Source organism: Talpa occidentalis, unplaced genomic scaffold (assembly GCF_014898055.3).
Source record: "Talpa occidentalis isolate TD23 unplaced genomic scaffold, MPIMG_talOcc4v2.1 talOcc4.8, whole genome shotgun sequence".
Lineage (NCBI taxonomy): Eukaryota > Metazoa > Chordata > Mammalia > Eulipotyphla > Talpidae > Talpa > Talpa occidentalis.
Window position 1 is genome coordinate 5358476 of NW_023605194.1, and position 20982 is coordinate 5379457.

General features: G+C 56.0%; 1 protein-coding gene across 1 annotated transcript in view; it reads right to left on the minus strand.

Moving 5' to 3' along the window:
- HTRA1 (HtrA serine peptidase 1) overlaps positions 1 to 12139 on the minus strand; it is a 48222-nt gene extending 36083 nt beyond the window's left edge. Inside the window, exon 1 of the mRNA XM_037495735.2 lies at positions 11665 to 12139. Within this exon, the coding sequence (XP_037351632.1) occupies positions 11665 to 12139 (475 nt within the window). The remainder of the gene's footprint in view (positions 1 to 11664) is intronic.
- Between the last annotated feature and the right edge of the window lie 8843 nt (positions 12140 to 20982).

The following is a 20982-nucleotide window of genomic DNA, read 5'->3' on the forward strand; positions in this document are numbered from 1 at the left end:
CAGAAACAGAAGGTACATTCCAGGAAGCCAGACCCCGGTTCTAATCGGTGCTGTGACGGCAGCTTTCAAAGCACGAATGGGGCTTTTCTGAGCGCCGCAGAAAACATGCACAGGAAGGCGTGAGGTTCCAGTGAGGTACCACTTGGCTGTGGCCCAGGCAGCAACGTGAGGTGGCAAATACACCTGGAAATGCCTGGCAGCCTGGGGGCATCCTTCTGAAGCTAGGAAGGAGCGGGAGAGAGACACAGCCTTTGGTGTCAAGTTTCTGCAGAGCTATTCCTGTTCAAGAAAACTGAACTCACCAGCAATGGGGATTTTTCTTTTTAGACGTTCAAAATGGAATGATGGATTTCCACACTTGCTGTCTTTTGCAGAGAAAAAAAAACCCAAGATTAAGGAGAGCTCCTGGGCTGGCCCATTTCTTTCCACAGAATGAACCGAGGAGGAGGTCGCCGCCTTGCCAGCCCACGCCGGCACTTGCCAGGCTCACAGGCCCTCTCTTTCCGGTGCTGTCTCCCAGACGGCGGGGCTGGGGTGGGAACAGTGCCTGGGATGCCAGGCCTCAGCCGTCACCCCTCCCCCGCCCACGGCGCCCTGAGCAGGAACTGCCTGCAGAGGCTGGGCCAGGGCTGTGGCAGGTGAGGAGAAGGAGCACATTGGAGACCATCTTGGTGGACTGGGGCCACCGGGCCAGCTGTCTGTGAACCCTCAGTGCGCTGTCAGTCAGCAGCACAGCTCAGTTCTGCAGCTTCAACTTTCCCTGCTAAAAGGAGTTTTTTCCAGAACCAAGATGCCTGTCACTGATAATCACTTTTGGCCTCACTGGCAAAAAAAATAAAGGCAGTCCTTGCACTGCTCACCCGCCCTGATGGGTGCTGGGTGTGGGTGGGGTCGGCTCTGTCACAAGGGATGGCCTTTCCTGACCTGTTTGGTGTGGGATTGGGGGAAAAGCTTCCCATCAATTCCTCCGTGTGAGGTTTAGTTTCCAGAAGTGTCTATTATTATCTTCGGGAAAACGGCGGGCTGCTCAGTTCACACACGCTATTAACCTTCCTCTTGATAAGCAGCTGACTCCAGTCCTGACCATCCCAGATTTCCCAGCGGCCTCTCTTCCTGCTCTGACAGCTCTGGCCTGTTGTGTCTGGGGAGGCCCGGCAGTCGGCTACAAGAGGCTGCAGCCTGGGAGGCCAGGGCTCAGCTTCTGAAGGGTCTGTCACCAGCTCCCACCGCCCCAGACAAGGAGGAGGGCAGACCTAGAGCTGGGGGAGGGCCAGCAGGTGGAGTGGGTCCTGTGGCTAATGGCCCCCCTTCTCCCCCTCTGGGAAGGGGACAATTCTTCCCCAGAAGTCCGCCGGGGGCCATTTTCCGAGGAGCACCGTCCTCGAGAGGCCAGGACACTGACAGGAACTCACGGAGCAGACACGGAGCCAGCCAGAGTCTCCGCAGAGGCTCCGGCTCAGGTCACAAGCGGAAAGGGGGCCTGTGAGACCCAGGACCAGACACCCCCCTGCCTCTGGGCCTCAGTTACCTCATCGGCGAGGTGACGGCCGGCGAGACTGTTTCCGACATCCTTTCCAGCTCCGCCAGGAGTCACGTGACCTGGTGGATCTGAAAACTGCATTTCCTGATCTGCTCCTCTCAGCGCCAGCCCCGGGCGGTGCGGACGACGCCTGTCCTCGGGCCGGCTCCTGACCCCAGTGCTCCGGGGTCCCCCCATGGACAAGCCGGCGCCACCTCAGCAGTTTCCAAAGTGGCTTTCCTCGGGGCTGGAATTAGGGTTCCCCATCAAAGGAGAGAAGGGAAAATTGAAGCCTGGCCTTCCTAGGCTCCCCCAGCAGGTAGGCGGCCTGGCTGGCAGCGCTGGCGCCTGTGACAGACAACCCGACAGACCCGGGAAGCAGGAGGCCGAGCGGAGGGAGCTGACACAGGAGCACGGAGCGTCTGCCTCCATCGACCTGGGTGTGGGGCAGGGAGCTCCATGAAGACAGAGATCAGGCCCCCGCGGGCAGAGGGGGGCAAGGGTGACAGCCCGTGGGCCCTAGGCTTCTTCCGGAAGGGAAATCTTCTAGAATTCGATCGTGAGGAGAGTGGCACAACCCCGGGAATACTTAAGGGTGACCTGTCCCTTTTGAAAGGGTGAGTTTTATGGTATGTAATTAATATCTCAATAAAGCTGCCATTAAAAAAGAAAAAAACTGCCGTCTCTTGCTTTTTTTACTTTTGTAGCATAACTACTAGAAAAACTGGATTTTACATAAGTGGCTCAAGTTCTGTTTCCATCTCTGCATATGAAACATCTGAATAAACATATTCTTCACTTTCCAAAGCAAGCTCAAACAGCCAGGCCTCCTCCTGCAGCCTGGACAGAGGCAGCACCGTGCAGAGAAGCCAGGGCTGGGTGGCCAGGGACTCCGGTTCTCGGCCACCTCCTGGCTTGTGACTTCAGGCCTCCACGCCCCTTCACCGGTCTCAGTTCCTCCAGGAAAACATGACTGTTGGGTCAGATGACCTGACAGCCACATGGCCCCTTCCAGCCCACACGGGCTGTGATCACAACTCTATCCCACCCCCAATTTATAAAAGTGCTCTTAACAGTGTTTATCTCTTGAAAAGGATCAAGCTGAGGGGCCTCCCTGGTGGCGCAAGGGGTTGAGCACCACGCTGTGAAGCTGTCCGCAGCCTCTGCAGCACGGGTTCGATCCCGGCTGGCCAGGGAGATTCCCACATGGTGCGCAGACCTCTCCTGTCTCACCGCTGCTCCCCTCAGCAGTGTGTTTCGTCAGTCTGCCTGTTCTGTTCCCCGCTCTGTCTCTGATGAATCCTCTCACCCTCCGGCGCATCTGTCCTGTACCCTGGTTCTTGCATAAATAAATAAATAAAAATCTTTAAAAAGAAAAGAAAAGGATCAAGCTGAGAATAAAGTAACTTCAAGGCAAAACAGTGAATCTGCAGACTGAGCAGAATGACTGGTCTGGTACCACCTGATTCCATTTGTCCTAAAGGATTTCTTCCAGGGGAATTTCTTCTTGGCAGCCGCAGCTTTCAGTGACGGAAAGGTGAGTAATTCCATTGCTGAGGGCAGTGAAGATGGGTACAATGCACCTGGGAAATGACAGACACACCAAGGCCATAAAATTCCACATAAAGTCTTCCATCCGGTCTGCTCACTTCTGAGGATCCACCCCAAGGAAATAACCCTCGACACAGAAATAAGCGTGAACACAAGCAGGCTCGTTCCGGCACTCTTTGCAATAGCAACACAGACCAGGTGGACGGAGGGACTAGGTCACGCAACAGAAATAATGAAGTGGATCTTTTTCCTTCTCACTTTTGATGCGATTAAATATTTATGAATTAAAAGAAATGATTGAGCACAATACGTCATCAAATGTGTGAGTGCATTTTCCATGATGTCTAAACAGCGTGATAAAAAGAAATTTGAAAGAGTATTTACACTAAGAGAGGAGGAAATCTGACCACCGCTTGGATGACACATAAGCGTCTCTGCCCTAATTTATCTGGCTTGTCCACCAGGATATTTATACTGAATTTTTTCCCCTTCAGCAAGAGCACTGTAATTATGGTACGAGGGCATTAATGTGTACTTAGAACTCCCAAATGGAGAAATCAGTCACCATATGGATGACTTTGGGGAAATCTTCCAATCCAAGGAGACTATTGCAGGAGATAATCTTTCCTTAGCATCACTGTGTGAAAGTATCCACCGTTCTCCACCTCCATGGAAAATCACGAGTAGGGATCCTGGCCTCTCCCAAACACCTGGCTGTAGAAGGTGCAGCTGAGATGAGAAGGGAGTGAGGGCTCCACATCAGTCCTCAGGCCCCAAGAGCCCACACTGCCCCTGCAGCTCCGATGAGCTGGACAGCCTCTGAGACTCATGGTCCCTTTGGATGCCTCAGTTTCCCCATCTGGAGAGTGAAGGGTTGGATTTTAGGGCCTGCACGGGCCTTCCACACTCTGGCTTCATTCGCTGGGATCCTTCCCTCTCTCCAAGCCATAGGTGGCTTTGGCCAGACACCAGCAGGGAAAGAGCTGCCCTTGTCCACAAGAGCCAAGAAAACATGAAAATGGGGAGCTGACGTGGTTAGAGAAGGGTTGTAAAAAATGTGAAAGTGCAGGGGCATTTTCCAGAGGATGGAGAATTCTATGGTTGGCCAGTGATGGACACTCTAAGGAAACAGACCGGATGAGAGTATTCCACAACCCCACAGACAGAAAGGTTTCAGAGCACGTAGGTTCTTTCCAGATTGCTCAAATTCTTGCTCTTCTTCCTGCAAGCTCTTCTGTGCTGGTATCAGATTTCTCCTACTGGGTTTTTTCCAGTGACGGTTGAATCATATTGAGCTGTATTTTTCAGAGCCAAAGACGTCAAACTGATGGAGAGAATGTCAAGTTGGGAGCTAAGGATTCTCAACTCACACCATTTCTTGAATAGCGAATGTTCAACAGAAACCCAGAAAGATACCAGAACGCAGACAACAGCAGGCTGCCCACAAGGAGTATGTGCTCCCCGATACACAGGTACAAGAGATAGTTATGTGCTCTGAATAATAACTAGGTGGTTGTGTTTTGAGCCAAAGCATTTGCCCTTAGAGATGAAGGCAGTGAACTCCCCCTTTGGCTTCCCTTAAACAGAAGGTCAGTGTTCAAGGTCAATTCAGCCCCTTGATCAAAAGCTGCCAAGCCTCAGTGGAACCAGAAGATGTGCCGGGTGGAGACCTGTGCCTTTGCACCCAGGAAGCATGTTACTTTTTCATCCTTCCAGCTCCACTGTTCAGTGCTGGTAATACCAGAAGTTCTGGAAGAGTCTAAAATTGCCAACCAGAGACCCCAATCCCTTGCAACTGCAACACTCCAGCATCCCCTTCACCCCCACATCCTTATCTCCTTCACCATGTCCTTCTGAGGTCAGCATCACTGAACCCGTGTGTAGAAGAGGAAACTGAGGCTGAAGGGAGCTAGTAACTCTCCAAAAACTCCAGGTTTGTTAACTCTAGGGAGCCAAAAATGAGACAGCAGTTTGGGGCTTCAGAACAGACTTGGGGGACCGAGTCTATTCTGTCTACAGCAGAAAATCAGTGAGGATAGAGCCGACCTGACAGCGCCACGATCCACCAGACCAAACTGGCATTCATGGGGCCCGGCAGTCAACGACACAGAGAGACCACATTCTAGACTAGAAAACACACCCTAAGAAATGTAAAAGAGCAGAGATCATATGATGTATGTTCTCCAGCCACCATGGAACTGAACTAGAAATCAACAACAGAAAGAGCTGGAAAAATCCTCAAATATTTGGAGACTGAACAACGCGCTTCTAAAAACACAAGTCAAAGAAGACCCAAAAACAGTTTGGGTGTCAGACAGACGGGTTCAAATCCTGGCTCTGTCTCCTGCTTGGGTGGCCTTGAATCATTATAATTCACTTCCTAGAACCCCATCTCTTTCCTCAGCTGAGGCTCGGAGATGCCACCCCATCTACCCGAGTGGCTAAGAGGGAAGACGGAGGAGCCCCACGGACAGGCCCAGCTCCCAGAGGGCAGCGAGGGGGTAGGCCTCAGGTCCTGCTCTGCCCAGTGCTGTTTCCACCCCTAACTGTCTCCTGCCTCCTCCATGTCAGAATTGCAGAGGGTACAGCTGAACGCACCCTGTGTCCGGTCAGTGCCCATCTGCCACTAGGCACTCTGGCACCAAAGAGCGCGCTCCTCCACCGGGTACGAGATGACTCAACCACCGGATGAGCTGGTGCTGAGCCCGTGTGGAAGGGAACGTGACCGCAATCTCTCCCAACTCACAAAAACACAGCCCCTCACGCAGACGGGCTCACCATCTTCACAAGAGCTGGTTGCACAACTAATAAAAAAGATGCCTCCTGGGGTTTGACTATATTGCACAAGACTCTGACTCACTAGACAGGGGTATTCAAATTTGAGAATCATCAGAAATTCCAGCCGCAACAATATGCCTGCGGAGAGCATCTGTGCCCCAGGAGACAGCCGCCTCCCCCAGGGAGCCCAGCTGCTGTGGCCCTGCCGCGAGGGCTGTTTGCACAAAATATGCTCACTCGGCAATTTGTCCCAGGAATCTACAAGAAAAGGGGATTGGAAACTTCCATCCAACCTTTTTATTTTCCTTAAGATGTGACAATTCTTGGGGCCTCCCAAGTGGCACAGCGGATTGAGCGCAGCGCTGTGAAGCTGTCACAGCCTCTGTAGCGTGGTTTGATTCCCGGCCGGCCAGGGAGATTCCCACATGGCGCAGCAGACCTCTCCTGTCTCGCCCACTGCTCCCCTCAGCAGCGTATTTCAGTCCTTCTGCCTGTTCTGCTCCCCGCTCCGTCTCTGGTGAATCCGCTCACCCTCCCGTGCTTCCGGCCTGTACCCCAGTGCTTGTATAAAATAAAAAAAAATCTTTAAAAAATAAAAAGATGTGACATCTCTTCCCTTGTGAGGAATTCCCAAAGCATGGATGCTAAAGCAAGCCTCCCAGGTCCCCGGGCTCTGTAAACCACTCGCTGCTGAGCCACGCACTCCAGGAGGATTAGCAGGATGACGATATTTGCAAAATCCCAGGCGCTCCACACATAGCTTTTCATTCAAGTGCATCTCAAGCAACAACACCTGGGGGCTGCAATTGGAGAAAGGCAGGGCGGTATCCGAGCACCTCCGAGCACCCCCTAGCCACCAAAGCAACCCCCATCCTGACTCAGAGAACCTTTCCCAACATGGGCATCGGCTACTTCCAAGTCCAAATTCCACGTCACCTTCCTGCCCTGTGAAAATGTCTCTACCCCACCTCCCCACTTACCTTACCCTCAAGGAGACTAGATCATTCTATCCTCTTTCCCAATGAGCTGACTCCATGTTAGATGTCTCGATGATGAGGATGCTGCTGCTGTTGTTGTTGTTGTTCTTTCATCATAGCTAGTGCCCAGAGTTGCAGTAACGCATCAGGCACTGTGCTAAGCACTTCATGTTACTAGGTGCCTCTATCACCCACCAACCCTATGGGGCACATATGTACATGCTATTATTTATGATTATTTTACTGATGAGGAAGCCAAGAGATGAAGTGTATTTAAGAGGCAATCTGACCCCAGAAGCCGAGCCCTTAAGCTGAAGGGGGCTAGATGACCTCCTGCAAACCCCTCGAGCTCACAGGCTCCCGACCTTTACTCCCCCGCCCTCTAGACCTGGACAGCAGGAGGGCAATAAATGCTCTGAATGAGTTTAGAAATCCATCTCACGTTGCTGATTCTAAAAGCTGAACTCTGCCCCCTCCTGCAGACAGCAGGCCGCCCCCAGCCACCCCTGGGGCCCTGTGGTGGTCGCCCAGGCTGGGTTCTGGGTGGTTCCAGTCACAGGTCACCAAGTCACACCAACTTCCCTGCCACTGCTGGAGCCTTCTGGAAAAGCATTTGGGATGGTTATACTTTTTGATTTCTCCTGCAGTATTAATTTCCTTCTTTTTTTTTAAAGGGCAGAAAAGGCAGGGAAGAAAGAGGAAACATCTCCAAGGACCCAGGGCAACCCAGTCTTGGGGCACCTGCAAACAAGTGGGGGAGGAAGCTCGGGGAAGCTTGTCTCCTGGGGACGAGCAAGTTACCGCAGTGGTTATCCAGGGACTTATAAGAATCACAGACCGTTCCAGCTAACGGGGTCCTCAGAGACATCTGGTCTGGTCCCCTGACTGCCAGGGCTCTGAGAGGTTGGGGGCCAGTCACCTGGTAAGGCAACAGCCGGTGAAGGGTGAGAGTCAGCCCCACCCTACCAGCCCCACCTGCCTTCCAAGGAACCCTCCACCACTGCCAAGCCCGATTTCTTCTTCAAATGAAGCCTGACCAGAGCTATTTATTCATTCAAAATATAAGCTCATGGAAAGTCTGATTTCTCAATCCAAGGCACGAAACTGCATCCAGGATCGCACAACTCCAAATGGACCCAGAATCCAGCCCCGCAGTCCCAGGCTGTCTGAACACAGTTACCTCATGGCCCCCGCCCCTCAATAATCGCTCACTGGATACAGTTATTTTTAAGCCCTAGTGCAAACTATTGACAGCCCTGGAGGGAATAAAGTTACTCAAACGCTTGGCTTTTCATACTGTCAGCTTACTAATTTTATGAAACCATAATAGTTTAACTCTTCAGCACAGTCACCAGAGCAATGGAAGAGGATAACCAAGCCGGGAGCAGGACTGTGAAGGGCTCCAGGCCTGGCGGCTGGGACCAGGGGCGCTGCGCTCCAGGTCCCCGCCTGGGATGGGGGGGGCTCTCCCGACCTCGGGTGGGAGGAGACATGGACTGAGATTCAGGTGTTGGGGGGTCTCCCCCAGGTCTCTTTCCTGACCTCTTGCCCACTTCTGTAGCAGAGGTCTGCGGGGGCTGGGGATCCGGAGGGGCCGGGCTTTGCCACGAGCAGGCTGGGGCTTGGGCGTCTGATTTGAAGACGTTGCCACCTCCCTTTCTGCTCTTTTGCTTGCGTTCGTGGTGCCCTCCCGGTGACTGGCGGGGACCCTGTCCTCCCGCTCCAGCACCTGTGGCGGGACGGCTGTGACGCGCCCTCGCTCCATCTCCAGGCCAAGGCCATCTGGGGCGCTGCTGATTCCAGCTATTCGCTGCGGCTTAGCCGGGGCTGGCTTCTAATCTCAGTTTCCCTGTCAACAGCACAGCACGGTGATTACGAATGGGCTCTGCAGCAGATGCGTGGATGGGGCTCAAGTCCTGGGGAAGGGACTGCCGGGTGACGCCGTCTCCCAGCTGCACCGCGGGGAGGGCACAGCACACCCCTCGGCCAAGTGCCCGGAGGAGCCACCGGGGTGACAGAGGCTGGCACAGAACACGCACTAAATACACGCTAGCCCTTCCTGACTTCCTGGCCACCCTGGCCCCGAGCTGGCTTTGCTTTAAACTCACCCAAACTGCGGACAGTGGGAGGCCGCAGGTCCCCATGTGCTGGTCTGGCCGCGCACTCCCCGCCCCAGACAGACCCTGGCAGCAGCGTGGGCTTCTGGAACAGAGGACTTGCCCTTCCTTCGAGAAGCATGACTAGAGGCGCTCTCAAGTCCTGCTGAACAGCTTTCTGGTGAACTATGCCACCCAAAGTCTGCCCTGACCCCACTGCTGCCCCCGCCCAGGGAGCTCTGCTCTGCGCATTTCCCACCTGCTGGCCCTCGATTATTCCAGAAACACCCGCCTCCCTATCTTGGAAAGTGTGAAGCCCACTCCCACCTCCGGAGTGCCCTCGCACACCCTCCCCTGGCCTGTTCCAACTTTGGGCCTCTAGTCCAAGAGCATCTCCCCCAAAGGCCTACTGTGTCCACCCCAACTGGAAAAGCGCTCCTGCCCACCGAGCCTGCGAGCCTGAGTTCAACAGCTCAGCAACTGGGGCTGCGGCCACTGGGGCTGCCGGCTCCCTGGCGGGGGCGCTGCCCTCACAGTGCCCTCACAGTGCCTCGGGGAAGTCGAGGGCAGAGAAGGGGGTGGCAAACCAATACTTTCCACTAAGAAAAGACAGGGTGGCCGAGTATCTGGAGCAGCTCTTGTCTCTTCGTCCACTCATCCATCTGCCCGTCCGTCCATCCATCCATCCGTCCATCCATCATCCTCATCCAGGTGCTGCCTATGTGCCAGCAAACAAAACAAAATGGCGCCGGCCACACTGCTGAGCTCAGTCGATATTAGTAGAAAGAAGGATGAGAACAGCCTTGCACCCCCATGCTTCTGTGAGGGGAGCCTGCTGTGGGCCTGGTGGTCCATGCGTGAGGCCCTCCCAATGGGGCAACTCTGCTCAGCTGGGCATTAAGGACCCTGCCAACTCCAACGCTCACTAAGGGACTCCACCTCGCTGGCAATAAATTAGACGTGAGGCTGGTGTTACTCAGAGCCCCGTGCAGCGAGACTACAAACAGGAACAGCTGGCTTGTTTTTGACCAAAACACCCATATGCTTTTTTAAAGTCATCACCTCACCCCCAGACTATTGCAGGACCTCAACTCCCCGCCCTGGCGCAGTCTGCGCTCCACCGCCAGGTTCGTCCCGGAGCTGCCCTGGTTCAAGGACGGCTGAGGACACAGCACAGCCTGTCCTCTTCAGCCCTGGAACTCTGCGCCACCAGCCTGGGTCACCCCCTCTGCCCTCCCCGAATGGCCCCCAGCCACACCAATCTATTCTCGCCACCTCCCAAACAAGTCTCGGCCTTAGCTCGTGCTGCTCCTCATTCCACCTGGGATGCGCTTCCCGGCGCTCCAGAACCTTCCTTCACCCCGCTTGACCTCTCTCCCGCAGCCTTGGGGGTGGCACCGGGTTGGTCTTAGTAAGGGTATCTGGGTTCAAATGCCAACGTCCAAGTCAGTCCAAAAAGTCCAGCCTCAGCTCCCCTACCTGGAAAGTGGAATGAGAGCAGCGGCTCCCTCCTCGGGGGGGCTGAGAGAACAGCGGGGGTCGCACGCGAAACAGACCTGTGCCCAGACCAGGGCCCAGAGTGCGCCCAGCTGGCGTGACTTTCACAGTCCTGTCCGAGTCTCCGCTGCATCACATCTCTCCAGAGTAACTCTCCTCCCCCAGGCTGTTCCCCGAGGACGGGGCTCGGCTCCCTGCTCCTGGGCAGGTGGGCACACGAGTTCCCACTGCTCCCTGTTCTGCTCTTGCATCCCCCTGTGCCCATGCCAACCCACACCAGGCTGGACCCTGTTCCTACAAATCCAGACCAGCCCTGCACTGGGCGCCCCAGCACCTCTCCACACACTGTCTCCGTGGAGAGGCGGCCACGCCTGGCGGCTGCCCAGGACAAGACGGGCTGCCCTATCCGCCGCCTGGCTGCCCGGCCTCCTTACTGTCTCTCCCCATGGCCTCTGACCGAGGGCAAGCACCCCTCTGGACGGTCCACAAGAGAGGGGCCCGATTTCTCTACCCTTTGCCCTGCCACGACCTCCCTTGCCTGTCCGTATCAAGAAAAGATGCTCAAGGAGGGCGAGAAGGGCCCAGTTCCATCTCACCCTGAACCCGCTGCGGATGTCCAGGACCCAAAGGCCGCTCAGTTTACTCAAAAGAACCACTTTCATTTTTGTAGGGTTGGCTCGAAACACCCGGGCAGACCCAAGGGTGCCGCGGCAACGTCTGCGGTCGGAGCCCCGCGCCTGCCCGGGGAGCCCCCAGGAGCGCGAGCGGGGCCTCAGCACTGTCCTGTCAACTAAAAAGTGGAAAGTGCTCAGGCGCAGGCTGCCAAACACCAGAACGCGTGGCTGATTCCACAGGGAGCGAGAGGGGGGGAGACGGAGACGCAGAAGGAGGGGAAAGCGCCAGAAACGAATTCTGAGGTCCCGACGCCCCCGGCTGGCTCCAAGCAGGCGCTTCTGCGCGCGGCAACTTCTTCCTCCCCGGGGCGCCCCCGCTCCGGCCCGTGCGTCCCGGCCCCTGGCGCGGCGTGGGTGCCCAGGGGGTGCCGGTGCCCAGGATCCAGCCTCCGGGGATCGATCGCTCCTGCAGAACCGAGCGCGCCCGACCCCGGAGCCGGCAGGGCGCGAAGCCCGAGGGCGCCAACGAGCGGGCGCCCCGAACCCCCCGCTCGGGGACCCCTCTGCGCGCGCGCCGACCCGCGGGGGCCGGCCGGGCCGGGAGGGCGAGCCTGGGGCGCCGCCGGAGGTACCTTGGCCGCAGGCGCCGCGCTGCAGGACGATGACCGGCGGCTGGCGCAGCCTCTCGGAGCGGCGGCTGGCGGCGCGCAGCTGGCACAGGTTGGCGTAGGTTTGGGCGTCGCTGCCGCACACCGGCTCGCTGCTGGCGCACACGCAGAGGCCGGCCTGCGCGCGCCGCCGCACCGTGGCCGAGGCGGGCACCCCGAAGGGCACCACGCACTGCAGCCCCTCGCCGCACGGGCCCTCCTGCAGCCCGCACGCGGCCCCCTCGGGCGCGCCGCACACCTCGCAGCAGCCGCACGCGTCGCGGACGCGGCCGCCCTCGCAGTGGGCCGGCGGCGGGGCGCAGCGCGCGGGCTCGCAGCGCTCGGGGCAGCCGGGGGCGGCGGGCGCCGAGCGGCCGGAGCGGGGCGGCAGCGCCCACGCGGGCGCCGCGAGCAGCAGCAGCAGCAGCGGCGGGACGAGCGCGGCGCGCGGGGGCTGCATGGCGGCGCGGTCGGCGGCGGCGGCGGGCTGGGCCGGGACGGGGCGCGGCGCCGGGAAGAGCCGGCGGAGCGGGGGGAGCGGGCGAGTGCGCGCGGCCGCCCGGCCCAGCCCATTGGCCTCGCGGCGGTGACGAGCCGCCCTGGGGACGGGCACGGCGCCCGGGGGGCGGGCGGGCGGCCGGACCCGGCCCGGCCCGGCCCGCGGCGGGGGCAGGGCGGGCGCGCCCGGGCACGCGGGGCTCGCGGGGGGCGGGCGCGCCCGCCGTGGCTCGGGCTCCCGTCGGCGCGCCCCGGTGCCCTGCGCCGCCGCCCGCGCGTCGCGACTCCGCACCTGGAAACTTGGGGGACAGTCTGCGCGGGCCCCGCGCCCGGGCGCCCCGGGAAGCTCCCGCAGGTCCCCGCGTTGGGGAGCTGGGGGCGCGCCCCTGTCCCGCACGCGCGATCGGGCTGAGGGAGAGCCCCGCGCAGAAGTGGCCGGAGCACAGGCTTTCGCGGCTGATGCTTTTTGGGGTGCGCTGCGTGCTCGTGCCTGCACGGAGGCCCCGGAGGAGCCGCGAGGGGCTGGCGGAGAGCGGGCGGGAGAGCCCGGGCGGGAGGGCGCTTTGCACCGACTGCTCACCGCGCGTGGTGGTCCCAAGCGCTGATTGCATTAACTAGAAAGTTCGCTTTTCCACCCCCGCGCGAGAGTTCGGGGCTTCCTCGGCACAAAGGCGGGTGGAGCCGTGGACAGGACGCGCTGGGGCGACCCCGCGAGGTGTGTCCTGGTGGCTCCGGGCTGGAGCAGACCCCAGAGCTCGCGCCCGAGGACCCTGAAATGAGGGGTTCGCGCAGCTGCCCCGGCGGAGGCGGCCCGGCCCCGGGTGCGTGGACAGGAGGCACTGGCTTGGGGGGCAGCCCTAGAAGGGCCGGGAGTCTTAGGGGTTGTGCACCGTCCTGTAATTGGGTTGTTCCTTGATCCGGACAGACTTTCCAGCAGAGACAGCTTAACAGTAAAATCATCCAAGTGTGTATAACCCCGTCCCCTCAAAAGCACCTCCCGGGTGGAAGCCTGTCAGCTTGCAGGGCCGAGAGGGGTCCCTGGGACCAGGAGGCCCTAAGCGGGAGGCCCAGCAGCCTGGGACATGGGAAAGCCCTTTAGGGTTCCCTAGAAGCCCCACAGTTTTTCCCAAAACCTGAACCTCATCTTTGTGAGAGGGGAGGCCTTGACCAGGGATCCACGCAGCCCTGGATGGGGGGCAGGGGGTGCCTCTGCTGATTGGAAGCCCTGTCTCCCAGCTGTGATTACCCAAAAGAGGGGTGTGGTGAGGCAAGGGGAATAATTAGCAAAGTCCAAGGGCAAATAAAGGCTCCTCCCTGCAGCAGGACAAGCAGCTGAAATACAGGGACCTGGGTGGTAAGAAAATAGGGTGCAATTTCTTTTCTTCTAATGCTCTTGTCTTAAAGGTGAGAAAACTCACCCCAGCGTCACAACACGAGAGGGAGGCCGGACACCTCCACGCAGTGGCTGCCTGGGAGCCCAGCCTCAGCCAAGCAGCCAGGCTGCCGTGAACAAGCTGATTAAAACAAAATGTGACCACATCTTTACGCCCCCAGTGCTGAATTACTTGCATTTTCTGGCACATTCCTTCCTGTTTAAAATTCTAAGCCTTTGCTCACACTCTTCCCTCTGCCTGAAATGCCCTTCCCCTCCTACAGTGTGGGCTAGCATCACCTCCTACCATGGCCTCGGGCCGTGTCCTCTGATGAGCTTGAGTCCAAATCCCACCTCTGGCCCTTCATTCTGTGACTCGCGGCAAGAACCCCAGGAAAGTGGCAGTGCCCGTAAGCCTCCCTGTGGCAGCACAACCCCCCATGCGTTAGCTCGTAGCCCAGAAAAGATGTTTGTAAGGGTGGTGATCCCTGAAAGTGGAGGCCACGGCGGCCCCCCGGCTAGCCTCCCAAGGAGGGAGGTTGGCAGCCACCCCACCGGGTCTCCCGGAGGAGTCAGCCGTGGGGGATGTGGAAGGCCAGGCCCCAGAAGCTGGAGTTACAAGCTGAGGGTCTGGGAAAGGCCAAGAGCACATGGCGACCCCGGCCAGCTGTGAGCGCGGCTCCCGCACCCCCGCTCTGAGGATGCCAGGGTCTCCCAGGAGGCAGGCAACTCGGTGGAAGGGCTTGTGGGGCCCGCAGGCTCCAGGTGGAGGGCGAGGCTGGTGCCGGCTCCGAAGTGCGCAGGAGAAAGCAGCTGAGACCTGGGTCTGTCCCTGACGGTCCCTTCATCCTAATCTCTCCACATCTGGAAGAAATGCTCTTGATCTCACAGCGCTGCTCTTTTATTTCTCCTTCCCCTTATGCATTTTATAACGAGTTTCTTTAAAAGTACCTTTTTTGGAGACATGAAAACTCGTTTCCCCGTGCCCAGAAACGGTGGCCCCCCGGAGAGGGTGCTGCCATCATCTCCTCTGACAGCTCGACGCCTGGTCCTGCTTCTCGGAAGACAGTCCCACGTCGGGTCGGCTCAGTTGGTCTCTTTTTTTCTCTTTTCCTTTTTTTAGATTTTGATGAATGTTCTTTTTAAAAAAAAAAAAAAAGATTATGCAGAAACTGGGGTACAGGCCAGAGGCGTGGGAGGGTGAGGGAATTCACCAGAGACAGAGTGGGGAACAGAACAGGCAGATGGACCAAAGACACTGCTGAGGGGAGCAGCAGGCCAGGCAGGAGAGGGCTGCTGCGCCATATGGGTTCTCCCTGGCTGGCCGGGAATTGAACCCGCGCTGCAGAGGCTGCGGACAGCTTCATAGCGCGGTGCTCAACCCTCTGTGCCACCAGGGAGGCCCGGCTCAGTTGGTTTCTCTCAGGAGAAACTTCCCGAGCATCTGCCATGTGCAGACACTCTGGGAAGCACTAGAGTTGCAGCATGAAATTCCCACACCTGGCCCAAGGGGCTCTAAGTCTAGAACGTTCTGCAGTGATGGAAATGTGTTCTCTGCCATCCCAGACAGGAGTCACTCAAGGTGCGTGGTCACTGAGCCTTGACATGAAGCCCCTGCCGCTGAGGAGCTGAGTTTTTATTTGTATTTCACTGTCCCTTGTTGAAGTGGAAGCAGTCACACGAGTGTCCCAGAAACCCCATGAAGTGGTGCCTGTTGTACTGGAGACAACTCTACTGGAGAGAGAGGGGCCAGAAGCAAATGCAGCGTGGCAGGAGGCAACCCCACAAGGGGGACTCGGATCTTAGAGGAATGTTCGCTGATTCTACGTGCATGGACAGGACAGGGGGATTCGACCAGGTGGGCAGAAGGGGGAGCTCGGGGTTATGGAACTCCAAGCTGTCCAGAGTGGCCCTGGCAGAAAGGGGGTCCCGTGGGCAGGAGGTGAGCTAGAGGGAAGGGTGGGTGGAGAAGAACAGCCCTCCTCACAGGCTTGGGCTGGTGCGGGTGAGAAGGCCCAGTTGGCCTTGAAGAACCTGGGTTTGGGGAGATGACCAGGCTGCAGGAAGGGTGGTAGACTGGGGGGTGGGGGGAAGGGATTCCACAACACACCTTTTAAAATATAGGTGCAATAGTTGATTTTAGGTTAAGGAACACTTTTGTTTTCTTTTTTAAAGATGTATTTATTTATGCATACAAGAACTGGGGTACAGGCCAGAGGTACAGGGGTGAGAGGATTCACCAGAGACAGAGTGGGGAGCAGAACAGACAGACTGGCTGAAACACATTGCTGAGGGGAGCAGCGGGGAGGCAGGAGAGGTCTGCTGCACCATGTGGATAGCTCCCTGGCCGGCCAGGGATTGAACTTGTGCTGCAGAGGCTGCTTCATAGTGTGGTGCTTAACCCCTTGCGCCACCAGGGAGGCCCAAGTTAAGGAACACTTTGAATTAAATTGAAGATAGTGAGTGTAGCCCGATAGGACAAGACGTAGGGCAATTCCACTAGTATAACCATCCATTCACTCCAGCGTGACCTCCTTGCAAATCCCTCCTTCAAAAGCAGTGCAAATGGTTAGGATGTTTAAAATATTTCTGAGAACTCCTGAAGCACTTTAGAAATGCTGGCATTTCTGGGGCCTCCCTGGTGGTGCAGGCGGGTTGAGCACAGTGACGTGAAGCTGTCGGCAGCATCTGCAGCGCCGATTCGATTCCTGCCGGCCTCGGAGCAACCCACATGGCAAGCTGACCTCTCCTGACTCACCTGCTGCTCCCCTCAACAGTGTACTTTGATCAATCTGCCTGTTCTGTTCCCCACTCTGTCTCTGGTGAATCCTCTCACCCCCCACACTTCTGGTCTGTACCCCAGCTCTTGTATAAATAAACAAACCTTTTAAAAAAATGCTAGCATTTCTAATATCCAATTAGGAAACACTCATGTTTATGAATTGAAGAACCCTCCGACCATTCCAGCCCTTTCAAACCTTCAAGATCTTTCATTCATTTAGACCCACCAGTCCCCCAAACCTATAGCAGACGGCATACAAAGCAGGTTTGCTTACGTGGCTCCTTCCAACAAATTTGCATTAGGAAATTTAAAGTACATGGCATGTGACCAAATTTTTCCTCCTCCAGTGACCAAATGTCAGACACATCCACAGAGACCCACGGGCAGCCAGTAGTGCGGCGAGTGACAGCCGTCAGCTTCCTGTTAGGCGGGAGCATTGAGAGACGCTGCAAAGATCACATCTAGAATGTGCTGCCTTTTTAGGCAAGACTGTTTGACTTTGAATCCAGGAAATGATGAGCCAGAATGTTAAATGTGCTTATAAAACAGATTATTTTTAAAGATTTATTTATTTATGCATACAAAAGCTGGGGTACAGGCCAGAGATGTGGGGGTTGAGAGGATTCACCAGAGACAGAGTGGGGAGCAGAACAGGCAGACTGACTGAAGTACACTGCTGAGGGGAGCAGCGGGGAGACAGGAGAGGTCTGCTGCGCCACGTGGGTCGCTCCCTGGCCAGCCGGGGATCAAACTCGTGCTGCAGAGGCTCCAGATTGCTCCATAGTGTGGTGCTTAACCCCTTGCACCACCAGGGAGGTCCTAAAACACACATTTTTTAAAGGAGAGGAGGCTAAGCCCGAGTTATTATATAGACACTGGGGCTCACACAGAGGCCAACATTCTATCACATTGAAAAGCACTTAGTATACTGGTGACAATGTGTCTCCAATGCCTGGATGTCATTTTTTTTTTTTTTTTTTTTTTTTTTTGCTTAGAAGAGCTGGGGTGCAGGCCAGAGGTGCAGGGCGTGAGAGGAGTCGCCAGAGACAGAGTGGGGAGCACAACAGGCAGATCTACTGAAATCCACTTCTGAGGGGAGCAGCGGGGAGACAGGAGAGGTCTGCTGCGCCCTGTGGGTCAGCCGGGGGTCGAGCTCCGGCTGTTGCAGTAATAGTGCTGAGACGTAACCCCTAGGCCACTGGAGATGCCCCCTGGATGTCAAATTTTTTAACCAACTTGACCTAGAAGGCCCGGATTCTCTCCCTACAAATTTGCATTGGAACTTTCTAGCATAGACTGCCAGATGCTGTTTTTTCAGTCCCTAAGCTAAAGGGGAGGACGAGAAATGTCAAGCTGGGAAAATGTGGAATAGTCCGACTTCCCAAACAACGGCTCTGGCAACCCAGAGCAGAAGGTGCTGGCATTGAGGTCTCTGCTCCTGTCAGTGTATTGGGGCCCACAAGGGCTGCCCCAGCCAGTGGCCCTTTGCAGGCTGTGGGCCCCCGCAGCCACACCCCCTGCTCCCCATGTCGCTTGTCTGCTGGTGTTCTTGGTTCAGGAGAGAATATGCACTTGGGCTTCCGTGAGTGGGGAAGGGCTGAGCTTGCCCTGGTCCTGCCGGACCCCTGGGCGGCCACAGCTCCTAGGCAGTGGGCCTCAAGCCTGGGTGTTCCACAGGAGCCCTGGCTGCTGATCCTGCTCCCGAGTTTCTGCTTCAGCAACACTGGAAGGAGCCAGTCACTTTCTCACAAGCTGCACGTCACACTGAAGCTGCTAGTTGGGGGACCCCACTTCGGTTAACGAGGCACTAAGTGAAAAAATCTGTGTCCCCCTGCCACCCCACCTCTGCTCGTGTGCCCAGCTCCACAGATGCTCTCTGAGGGGTGTCATGGGGCGAAGCCTCATTTGGGGGAGCAGAAAACCAGTCTCAGAGTGGCTTTCACAGAGACACTCCAGGTAAATCCTAAGAGTGGGGTAGCATTAGGGGCCTGTGGGCAGTGGGGGTTCTGTTTATTGGGTAAGGAGGAGCTGGGCTTCCTCCAGGGACTTAGCTCCAACCAGGAAAGGAAAGATGCGTGTGTGTTGGAAAGACCCCCATATGGACACTGAGCCCAGGGTCAGGCGTGGAAGGAGCGCCCTGGAGGCCGTCCCCGCTGGACAGAAGTGGCCATGTTCTGACCTCAAAGAGTAGTTATACCAGCACCAGGATGGGCTTGCTTAGAAATAACAGCGAAAGAGTTTGGAAAGTTGATATAGTTATCCACGTTTCAAGAACATGGAAACAGCAAAGTACTTACATTGAAGGGTCTTTATGTCTGCAGCTTGCGATTCAATATTTCAGAGAAAGAGGGTGATTGGGCAAATGTTTGCAGCAAGTGGGGAATCTGGGCTAAGGACAAATGAGAGTTGAATGCTATGTGTGTAGCTTTTCTCTAAACCTAAAAGTATTAAAAAAGAAAAACAACAACTGTACCCCAGATCGGTTGAATCTTTAAAGGTGCCAATAATCAGGTTAAAAGACGCTCCACCTCATCAGTCATCAACAAACAGCAGTCAAGATGCAGTGAGACCAGGGCCTCCCAGCAGCGCAAGGGGTTAAGACACAGCATCTGAAGCTAACCACAGCCACCGCAGCACGAGTTCGATCCCCGGCCAGGGAGCTACCCACATGGCGCAGCAGACCTCTCCTGACTCGCCCGCTGCTCCCCTCAGCAATGTATTTCCATAGATCTGCCTGTTTTGCTCCCCACTCTGTCTCTGGTGAATCCTCTCACCTCTCTGCATCTCTGGCCTGTACCCCAGGTCTCATATGCATAAATAAATCTTTTAAAAAAAAGATGCAGCGAGACCCCACAAGCTGGCTCATGTCAAGCCAGTGACAACTGGAGTGGGGAGCAGAGTCTGCCCCTGGCTGACCAGCCAGCTCCATCTTGGAAGGACGGCTATAGCTTTGACTACTGTCAAAGCTCAGTAGCAATTGTTTCCTGACTGCCAAGAACCAGTCCAGTTAGGCACCCCTTCCCCGAGAACTTGCTTGCAAAGATAAATGTTTCTCTTTTTCTTCTCTCCTTAGTAACCAAGGCCAGTTTCCAGAAAAGCAAAGCCTAGGAACTCGAAGGACCAACCCTAATTCTTGGTAAACAGCTATTGCAATCCTGTCCTTCTCCACCCTTCTTTTGTCCTTTAAAAATCCTTTAACCCAAGAACCAGCTTGACAGTTCTGACTGTTACCTGAAAATATGCCCCCCAATTTGCAAGTATAAGACTCACCTCGATAAACGCAATTACTATATTTTAGCCTCATGTTTTTCCTGCTCACATAAGAATGTGGAGAAACGCAAACCTGACCCTGCTAGTGGGGATGGAAAATGGTGCAGCCCAGCGGCTCCCGTGATTAAAGGAGGATTTCCATAGGCCCAGCCCAGGTACACACCCCTGAGAAGTCAAGCACGCAGCCCCGCAGCCACGCTACCGCAAATGCCCACAGCCCCGTGGCTTACAGTAGCCAAGGAGTTGGAAATAACCAGCATCCAGTGGACGCCACTGGTCTGCACAACGAGCTCTTGGTCAGCACTGCCACCTGCTCACAACGTGGATGATCCGTGTTAACACTATGCTGAGTGAAAGAAGCCAGACACACAGGCCACACATTACGTGACTGCTTCATGTGGACTGTCTAGAAAAGGGAATCTATAGAGACAGAAAACTGATTAGTGGTTGCTTGGAGCTGGAGGGAGTGGAGAGGTAGAGAGGGAATAGCTGAGGGGAACACTTTGATTTTGAAAGTGTTTTTAAATTGGATTAAAGTTGGGCCTCCCTGATGGCTCAGGGGTTAAAGTCTCAGCGCTATCAAGCTATCACCAGCCTCTGCAGCATGAGTTCGATCCCTGGCGAGGGAGCTACCCACATGGCGCAGAAGATCTCTCCTGTCTCGCCTGCTGCTCCCCTCAGCAGTGTATTTTAGTAGTTCTGCCTATTCTGCTCCCCACTCTGTCTCTGGTGAATCCTCTCACCCCCTGCACCTCTGGCCTACACCCCAGTTCTTGTATGCATAAATAAAAATAAATCTTAAAAAAAATTAAAAATAAAACACAATTGACAGTGGTGATGGTTGCACATACCTGTAGCTATACTAAAAAAACACTGACTTGTCCACTTTGATGTGGTGAATTGGGCAGTATCGTATCTCACTAAAGCTGTGAACTGCAGGGGATGTGGTTAAGCACCCCTGAGCCCCTGGGTATCTCCAGTGAGCTGAGAACCACAACAGGCCATTTCTATATACTGACACTGTGTGTGACATGTTTAAACCATCTGTATCCAGGGCCATGCCCTTAAAGGTGTACGTTCAAGGACATTGGGGTTCCACATGTGACATCCAGAACCCTTGGTTCATCAGCCCGTCTGTGCTCAGCAGGCTGGGAGTCGCCTGCAGTGGGAAGCTGACTTGGCCACTGCACTGGCCAGTGCCCAGCCATGTAATCTGTGCCAGCCAGTGTCAGCCACACAATCTGGGAGCCACAGATGCTCCCCGCAGAAGCCAGGCACAGCCCTGAGGCCACACATTTGTATCATTTACTTTCTTCCCTTTAACTCAGTTTACTTCAGAGGTGACCTTCAGCTGTCAGCTGTCTCCACTCCTGGATGGTGA